General features: G+C 28.8%; 1 protein-coding gene across 1 annotated transcript; it reads right to left on the bottom strand.

The window, feature by feature from the left end:
* Positions 1-1,960: 1,960 nt before the first annotated feature.
* LOC112723517 (protein GLUTAMINE DUMPER 5) lies at positions 1,961-2,976 on the bottom strand. Its single transcript, XM_025774912.3, has one exon. The coding sequence runs from the start codon at positions 2,699-2,701 to the stop codon at positions 2,216-2,218; it is 486 nt and encodes a 161-aa protein (XP_025630697.1). The 5' UTR covers positions 2,702-2,976; the 3' UTR covers positions 1,961-2,215.
* Between the last annotated feature and the right edge of the window lie 7,618 nt (positions 2,977-10,594).

Here is a 10,594-nt window from a genome sequence, read left to right as displayed (position 1 = left end):
AACCATTTTTCATTTTCTTTATTTTGTTTTAACGTCTTTCCACAGGAGAAACAAACTTCATAACTACACTTACAGCACATATTCTACCATCTTTTGGTACATAATAACATAATATGCTGATTGGTATGATGAGAAAGTTTTAGGTTGTGTAACTACCTAACTTAATCTTTCGGATGAGCATCTTGCTCATATATAGACGGATAAAAGCAGAAAGTATAATCTTAATGAAATAATATTAGGTACTAGAATAAAATACTTTTACATAAATTAAATTAAATAAACAAGTCTTTTCATTGACAACCATCTTCATCTTTTTTATGAACAAATAGTCTATTATAAAGGATAGTATTAGACTACTAACTAGTATGTAATTACGAATGTGTGTTTGGATTAAAATTTGTAAATGAGAGTTTGTATAAAATTAATTTTATAAAATTGATTTTGATAAAAAATGAATTGGTATTAATATATTTTATGTTTGACTATTTTTATATTAAAATAGATTATAATAAACTAAATGTTATTTGTATTATATTATTCAAAATCACCTTTTTGAATATAAAATTTTTGAAAAAGACATAAATTTAAATAATTATTTTATATTATGTTATAATTTTAATTTATTTAGTATTCTTAGTACTCTTTAGTACTCTAATAGAATTAATAAAATTATAATACAAAATAAAAAAGATTATGCTATTTAAAAAAGAAATAACAATAATAATAAAAAATTCATATAAACAAAAAATAACAAAAATTTTATAAAAAATAATAATATGTATAAGAGAGCATTAAAAAAATATTATAAAAAATAATAAAATTTATTATATGAATAATAAAGATTAAAATTAATCTTTTAAAAAAAATTGATGTAAGTTTGATGCTATAAAGGCTAAATCAAATACACCCTGAATCGTTAATCATTTTCCATTTTTTTGTTAAGAAAAAAAAAATAGTCATCTAGATTCATTTTAAAATTAGCACTGAGCTAGTTCGGTGAGTTCACAAGTACCAAGGGCAATAACTAAATATGACATATGGGCAAGTATGGATCGCAAATCTAAAACCAAAATTGAACTCGGTTTGCAATGGCAGTGGCAGAAGCCGTTTTCACGGCGTAAACACCGTAAGGTGAAAGAGAGACAAAGAGAATAATAAATGCAAGCAAAGACCGAACGGAGGTTAAGTTGAGTGAGCGCCACGAGGAACAATACACACTGTTGTGTACTATTAGGTAGCGTTTGTTTTGAGGTACTGAGACAAAGACTGAGAGACTGTGACTCAGTATCGTGTTTGTTGGTTCAGAAACTGGTACTAAAATTTCTGTCTCTGTCTCCAAAATTTCAGTATTTCAGTACCTCCAAAAAGTAAGGACACAGGGGACTAAAATTTTTAGAGATGAAGACTGAAACTTTAATAATATTTTATACCTAAAATACTCTCATTTCAATTTATTATTTCCAATTTTACCCTTTGTGCAAATTAAATTAGAGTTTTATTCTTGTTTCAATTCCTGTCTCCCATTTTGCACCAAACAGAATACTGAGATTTATTTCAATCTCTGTTTCTTAGTCTCTGTCTCTCAGTCTCAGTCTTTCCGTCTCTGTCTCTCCACCAAACGCTACCTTACAGTGCAGCTACTCAAGTTCTCACCTTCACTGTTTCTTCTCGCCGCATCCAACACACCCATGACGCATTTACGCCCTTTGCCTCCTCCTTCCACGTACAATGCCTACCCACCACCACTTCTTCCTCATTTAATACTTAATTACTTCTAAATGCATGTACGAAATTCAGATCTTGGTATTTAAAAATAAATAATCTATACTTTACTCAGTTTTAGTAAATTATCTTCTTCTTCCTCTTCCCCTTTTAAATAGAGCAAATTTTTATATACCTCAGAAAATACAATTCGTTAACAGATGAAAAGACGATATATTATAGAAATGAAAATACAAAATTGTGAATTAGTTAACTTTTCATTCCACCTCAACCGAATTTACAATCCCGAATAATCTACCCAAAAGAAGAAAAAATAAAATAAAATAAATAAAATCTAAATTAATAATTCCTATTATTACATGACCAGAGGAGCTAAGAGTTCTTTACGAAGAACTAACATGCAAGATTGCAGAGTAGACACCTAAAACCTGTATCATCTTTTTCTCTTTTCTCTTTTTTTTTGATTTCATGAAAACATAAAGCCCTCTTTCGATTAAGACGATCCATCGTGAGTAACGTCCCTATTTTCGATTTCGCTTCTTACTTGTTTAGTGCCCTCTTCGGATTTTTGAGACTGATCACAGGTACAAGTGTTGGTGTTGTTGACGAAGGAAGAAGAGGACCTAACGGTGCTTGACGAGACTGGCGTGGCCAAGAATGTTGGTTTGTCCTGTCCCGCCATGATCACAAGGATCTTCTCCTCGTAAGGACCTTGTTGCTGCTTCTGGTTGTCGTTGCCTTTTCCCTCTCCCGCTTCCAGGTCTCGTTCTCCTTCGCCGTTTCCTTCCAGGTAGCCAGAGAGCTTCCAATAAGAGCAGGCGAGGATCAAGAGAGCGAAGGCTATGAGCCCTAGCATGGCAGCGAGGCCTCCAAACAGGTATGGAACAGGGGAATGCCATGCCGAGTGTGGTACTTGTTGGCCCATGGAAGAAGGGGCTCTTGCTTCTGCTTTCATTGGTTCTCTGTATGCAGCCGCCATTTTTGGTTTGGGTGGTTTCTTTGTGATGAGTAAAGAGAGAAAGAGAGAGAACAGAGGAGAGGGGAAAATGCAGGGGAAGAAGAGAGAAGGAGGAGACAAGGCAGTGATTAATGGGTTGGGTTGTGAAATGGGTGATGGTGTGGAAAGGTATTTATAGAGAAATGAGATTATTGAAGAAAAGAATAACACTAAATCACTAATGATTAATAGTTTTTTTTAGTTCAAGTTTACTTAATACTTTTATTTTTAAAATTAAAAATTAAAGACTATAGTTGATTCCATAATTTTCTTATTCTTTCTATGTAAGCTATATATTTTGGATATAAAATTTTATTGGAATTTTTTTTATTCTCTAGATTGTGATAAAATCATAGAAAAGGTGACTACTAATATCCTCATTCATATCTAATTTGAGATGGTTATTCACCTGAATATGTCTTATGTAAAAATAATAATTAAAATATAAATATTTATAATTTTATTATTATATTAAAAAATGTCATATATAAGTAATTACTCTAATTTAATTGTTTTTTCTTTCTTCCTCTCAAGAATGGAAGCACATATTTTTAAGTTGAGCCCACAGTTTTTATCTATCTCTCGCGTATGCATCATGTTTCATGTCCAACTCTTATTCCCCATTTTAAATATTTAAAATATATATATATATATTTCTACCGTTGATGTCCTCTCCGGTAGATATTATATTTTAATTTATTACTCATATTTTTTAGATTATTGTGAAGTCACTAAATACTTGTGAATGTATGTTTAATATAATAAAAATCAAAATAAATTAAAATACATGATATTATAATATTTTATTTATATAAAAATATGTACTAAAAATAATTTAAACATATTTAAAAATATAATTATAATATAAAATATTATATATTCTTTAAAAAAAATTAATAATATTGTTAATAATTTTAAAAGTAATTATATTTGATGTAAAAATTATAATAATTCAATAGTATATAATTGAATAATAGCATAAAAATTAAACTATATATTATAATATGAAAAATTTGTAATGTATTAAGACTTGTACTATAAATTCTATGGCAAAACTTTACAGTTTACACACACAACCATATGAATTATTCTGTTAATAAATTTTATATATAATTTTAAAAAAATATATAAAATAATATGATAAAATATTTTATGAGAGAAAATGTACTTAAAAATCTGAGAGTGGGATAATTATTATAAGTATAGAATAAGTGCTTTAATTTTTATTAGAGGAATTAAAGACTAAAAAAGAAAGCATTATGATCTTTGTTGATAACAAGAGTAGTAGAGTGGCTAAATGAAAAGGAAAAAACTTCTTGAAAACAATAAAACTCAAGAAATAAAGTATTTGATGTAAAATATTGGGGTTAAGTTTAGAAATATTGGTGATTTTAAGACAAGAAAAGAATGGAATAGGAATATCACTATGATAAACAATAATTATTAGATGAAGTGGATCACAAAAACTGAATATAAATACTTGGTAATGAAGGTGAAATAAATGAGTAGGTGAGATTGTGAAAATGAAATGATACATGAATAGATGACATGATAAAATTATTTAGGAGAAAATCAAAATAAAATAAACACAGCATTTAAAGTGTTCAACAATATAAAAAAATGACTTATTTATATTTTTTCATGTAATTTTGATTATTATTTATTGGATAATTTTTTATTATATTTTGGTTGTTAATTTTTTAAATGATTTTAGCGTAATGTATATTTTGTTTAATTTGTATTTATTCTTAATGATATTATCAAAGAGGATAATTCACAAATTAAATTTAGTATTTGATTCATTTGACAAGAAGATAATTAGTTATTAAGCCAATAAGTTATAGCTCAAATGGCATAGAGGTCGCGGGTTCGTTTCCAAATTTTGCCAATGCGTAATAGCTCAAATGGCATAGTCTTCCCATACTCAATTAAGAGGTTGCGGGTTCGAGTCTCCTATATTTGGTAAAAAAAAAAAAAAAAATTAGTTATTAAGATTTGTAATTTTTATAAAAAAAAAAATTTTAAAAGCAGTTGATCCTCTGTTACATGATGTGAAGAGGAGTAATGGGTCCTGTGGCTGTGGGGTAGAAGATAGTATAGAAATCGATTTGAGATTGTGAAATTTTATTCATATAAAATGTTTTGGTTTCTCCGATCCGCAGTGGATAGGATAGGATTAACGCTAGCTACAAGGAATGCGCACTCAGGGGCATACTTGTAATGTCATAATCATAACACAGGGGAAGACGAGAGAATATGATCCTCTCTGCCATGTTTGGCAACAAACCAACACGAAAAGGAGACACTCATAAATGTTCATGTGAATTTTTTATTTACGCACTATATTTTTTTTTTTTAATATATACCTTGCCTCTCACTAGTGTGCCACATTTTGCTTTTCAATTATTTCCTTTAATTTTAGGCCTTAGGGACACCTTTGTTAGTTGATTTCCTTAATCTAGGTCATTTAAAATATCATGCCTTTATGGATTATGGATAAACTCAAAACTATAGTAATATTTTATCTGTTCTATGCAGATAATCAACGTGTTCTTGGCAAGTTAGCAACTTTTTTTTTGTTACTCACGGTATCCTCGCATAAGGCAGGATTCGAACTCCTACCACTTGTTTAAGTCGAGGAATGAGCTGACCACTCGATCAACCTAAGTTGGTTGAAATCACATGATTTATTAGTTCCAACTAAATTACACTTTATCCGTCCATGGTTTATTAATTACTTTCTATACCGTTAACTACTATCGTTACAAAAAACTTAAAGGATTTAAATTAAATGTAACAATGGTGCAAAAAAAAAAAAAGTTTATGTCCATGAGTCTATAATTTAGTAGCTAGTTAAGTCTCCTGCTACCATTTAGTTTAATAAAAACAAATCATCTTGGATGCTATCTTAGTTATCTACATACATATATTAAAAAGAACGTGTGAATGTTTTTAACCTTATTCTAATTCTAGATATGCAGTGATGTGCACATGCATGGATGATTCATGAAATTGGATTACTAGAATATTTAGAGAATATATATTTTGAATAAACATGAATAAAAATTTCATAGTGGGTGTGGATCTTAATTTGGCTAAACTTTAATTTCATATCCTAATTGTAAAATTTCTATCCAGATATATGGATTCCAACCGGGCCTGGGAACGAAGAATCAAGATTTTGCGTGGAATGATATTCTTGAAGAAAGAGATTCCCTTAAAGTTATAATAATGCTTCACATTGGGTAATAATTTATCCATAGTTCTTCTTAAATCATTTAAATATGTAGAGGGGTATAATCCGTACCTCTTTCTTATACTTTATTTCATACATGATTTATAAAAATAAAATACACTATAATTTAATTAATTAATTAATAATGTAACATAGAATAGGATCATTGTGTTGACATCATATTGGAATAGAGACGAGGGCCCATTCAGTTATGATTAAACTTTGGGCACGAAAAATCGTACGGGACAGTGCTTAATCATGTGTCATGGTGTACACATGAACCAAGTATGCTACTTTAAAGGAGAATCCGTTTAAACCGTTAGATTGAATATTTACCATGCTTTAGGGACGTTGATCGCGAAACTGCAGCGCATGCATCGTTAACGTGTGTCTACGATATACTCGTGCATCATAGAATCATTGTCTCCCATATGTGTTTTTGGTAGCTTAACGAAAATATAAAAATGTTATTTGTACACTAAAATCAGCCATCAATATATTTGTGTATAAATATATATAGTTTAATTTATTTTTAATGTGTATTTATATTCTAGCATGTATTTTATACTAATGACTAATTTTAGTGGCTGATTTTAGTGTACACCTAGTATAACCCATCTCATTAATAAATTGAGGGGTGAAAAAAATGTTGTGAAAACCCTTTCATTTTTTTAAAAAGCTGCTGATTCATATATCATATAATTTATAACACAATAATAATATTATCAAATTAAAAAGAGTAGTATGACACCATGCATACAGTACTATATTAGTATATTATTATCTGTCATTGCAACTATCTAACTTGATGAAATAAAAATATGTGGTTAATGTGTTTTTCATGAGAATTATTAATTAGTTCTCTCAAGTTTGGAAAAATTTAATTAAGTAAGATTCTTCGTGTTTGAGAAGATATACAACTCCACACGGCTGAGTTGATGAGTTTAAGATCATGACTAAATTATTAATGGAAGATTTGGTAGATGGATTCATTTTTTTTCATTTTTTAGAATCTCGGTTCCAACAAATGGCTAGATTTCGCAAGCATAATAATGTTTTGAAAACGTGTAACAGGCGAGTTAAACTACTGGAATTTTGTAACAGATTCTTAGAAATGAATACCTCGTCGCGTTTAATTGATATTAATATTGATATCAAATTTTAATGGATATTCTTTTAACGGGGATACTTCCATTATGATTGAACGTATTAATGAACTGATTATTTTTAAATTTCTTAACAAATTAGAATAAAATTGATTTTTTTTAACAATAACAATAAATCTAATTTCTTTTTGGGGATCTAATTGTATTTTTAAATTTTTAGAGATTTAAATGTCTGTAAAATAAAAAGTCAGAGATATATTTGTCTTTTTATCAAAAAATTTAAAGATATTTGATTTAAATTGTGTAATTCGATCATATCAAACCGGGTCTAATAATTATAATACAGACAATTAGGTTTATTATTGTTGTTATAATAAACCAATTTTGTTCTGATTTATTAAAAAATAAATTATTAACCGATTTAATAAAGATGTCCAATAATAAAATAAAAGCTTAAACTGATATTGGAGTTCACCAAATATCGAACTCTTGACCTTTCTGATCTAGCGCTCTAATATCATGTCATGATATCACTCATCCTAAAAACCTAATTATATCTCTAATACTCTATAAACCTCTATTGTACACATTGTACAAATATTCCATTGACTTCTTATACTTTCCCATATATATATATATATATATTCAAATTTATGATTCATTGTTACTTTTTTATTTTTTATTACATTATTAATGCAATAATTAAACTATTAAACTATATGAATAGAACAAAATATGACTTTTTTTTTCTTGTTTGGAAAATTTTCTTTATTAATTATATATGGTTTCAGCTAAACCAAGCTACGTTGCATGAAATTTAATGACCACCATCTGTGTCATTATGCATACACACATACATGATCATCATACATGATCTTCTTTTTGAACTTGTTTAGAATACTAGGAATTAGAATTCACTCTAGAGTTGAATTCTGAATTTTACTTTGGCTAGAATTCTGATTTTTACTTTGGAACAACTAAAAATGAATGATTTGAATTTCTTTGAGAATTTCAATTTTCATTTTTTTTCATTTGTAAATCAGACAAAAAAGAGTCTGATTTCTAAATCAACTCTCACACCTCTTTAAATTTGAATTCTATTTCATTAATATATTATAATTATTTCAAATCATGAAATTAAATTTCAAATAAAAATAAATTCTTTTCTTAAAAAAAATAAAATTCTTTTTGATGTTAAATGATGATTTCAAACAAGCTCTTTTATTAGTTAAATAAATTAAGAAACAAGCTATGAACATAATGCAACTAATAAGTTTGGGATTAGCTAGATTCATTACAGAAAGGGAGAGAAAATCATGACTCCTGTGGTGAAAGGTCCTTCACAAGAAGCGCCACACGCCCTAAATTAGTTGGCAACAAAGACATATACTGAGTCTTGTGTGACATCACCCATTCACCCCCATTTTTTATTTTATTTTTCAAAAAAAAAAAAAAAGGATAATATTGAAGTGCCGGGTGCCCTCCACTAGCATATACTTCGCCTCTGATATGACTCTGAATTCATCTTTTCTTTTATTATTATAACTAGTTAATTAATAAACAAATACTCGGTTGCTTAATGTATATAAATAATCATATTCACATCCCAAACTTTATGAAACGCGCATACCTTTCATTGCTTCCCAAGCAAATACCAAGAGCACATATGGGAATGGAACCAAAAAAGTTAGAAATAAAGTTAATTATTGTGGAATCTGGAAGTGCAAATTAAAGTACAAAGCCTTCCATGCACTATCCCTCGTTTGAACATGAAAAAACGGTAAAAAAAAAAAAAAAAAGTAAAAAGTGTTTTGAAAACCGGATCGAACTAGCCGATTCAACTGGATTAACCAGAAATCAATCTCCTAGCTGGTTGGGTCTACCTGTAAAACTGTTCTGCAAAAAATCGGTAAAAAATTGGCCAACCAGTGGTTAACTGGCGAATCGGCCATATTTTATCGAGCACCGGTTCTCCCCCAAGTCACTAAACAGCATCGTTTGGCGCTGGCAAAAAAAAAAAAAAGGCTGAAGTGAAGTTTGAATGCACAATGTAGCTACTTCTCTAATCTCTTCGACCTCTCAACCCTAATTCTCTTTGACCTCCCAACCTTAATCTCTTCGACCTTCTGCCTACGAACTAGAAATGCCACCGTCAAACGAAACAAACACCGGAGGGAAGCTCCACCGTCGCGGGTCGAAGCCTCACCGTCGTGGTCGTCAGCTTGTGGTCGTGACCGTCACCGAAGCGTCGTCGTCTGGCTTTGGCCTTCTGAATTCTTCTGTTGTTCAATCTTTTTGAGTTTTTGTTTTGAGTTTTTTGGTTTTTTCAATTAAACTTTTTTTTAGTGATGAATTTAGGACAGATTTGTTAACTTTTGATGTTCTTCAGATGCAGAGTTCTTTTGAGGTCTTGTTCTGTTTTTTATTTTTTTTTGTTAATTATATAATTAATCATTTTATAATGTTGAATAAATTCGATGTAGGTTTAATTTTAGAATTTTACTCCGTTGATGTAGGTTCAATTTTTTCAATTCTATTATGTTGAATTAACTAGATAAATTAACAAAATAATCAGCAATAACAACATAATACTGTACAAAAAAGTAATGACTTTATGAATTTGGCCTTTTTAATCCTTTTCCTTTGGACCTATCTCTTGTAAATTTAAAAAAAAAAAGTGATGACTTTATAAATCTAGCCTTCATAATGTATTTCTCATTGTACACACTTAGGATTAGTTACTAACATCTTTTTTTTTCTCTGAAATGGTGTTGCATTTTTTGATTTTTTATGATTAGTATTTTTGGTAAGTTGAAAACTTGATTATTTGATTTTTTTTGTGGTAAAACATTATGTGTTTATCATTTAGATGCGTTTTGTTATATTTTAGTTATAAATTTTGATATTTAAAGTTGTTTATAAATTTTTATTAATAAATTATATATAATTTATTATGTAAAATTATGAAATTTTAAATTTTATTAAATTTAAAAAATTTAAATTTAAATATTTAAAATTATATATTAAATTTTTAATAATTTTATTTAATATTTAATTAAATCAATTAAATTTTGCTTAAATTCTGGTCGAATCATTAAATTAATAAACCAGTTACTTTACCGATTCATTAAGTTCTCACAGCTTTGAAACTAGTAACAGAAAAGAGAGAGTGTGTGAGAGAAAGTATGTGTGTCACCGAATATAATGTAAAATGGGCCCCTGGCCCATGTTAAGTTTGGGGCCCATGGTCAGTCGTCACTTTCCACCATCCAACGTACACGCCAAGGACAACGTAATAGGAGATACTACCCTATTCCTTTTCTATAATCGACACCAAACCTCCAAACATCGTTTTTTTTAATGCTGATATAGAATAAAATCCATATTATGAAACTAGTTTATTTCTGTATAATCTTCACTTACTCACTTCCCACTAAGATTATTATTATTATTATTATATATACACTAGGTCACTAGCTACGAATAATATAAGAAAATAAGCCAAACTATAGATATTAAACAACTAAGCAGATA

Source organism: Arachis hypogaea, chromosome 11 (assembly GCF_003086295.3).
Source record: "Arachis hypogaea cultivar Tifrunner chromosome 11, arahy.Tifrunner.gnm2.J5K5, whole genome shotgun sequence".
Lineage (NCBI taxonomy): Eukaryota > Viridiplantae > Streptophyta > Magnoliopsida > Fabales > Fabaceae > Arachis > Arachis hypogaea.
The sequence above is the reverse complement of the archived record's forward strand: the minus strand, read 5'-3'. Positions and strand labels throughout refer to the sequence as shown.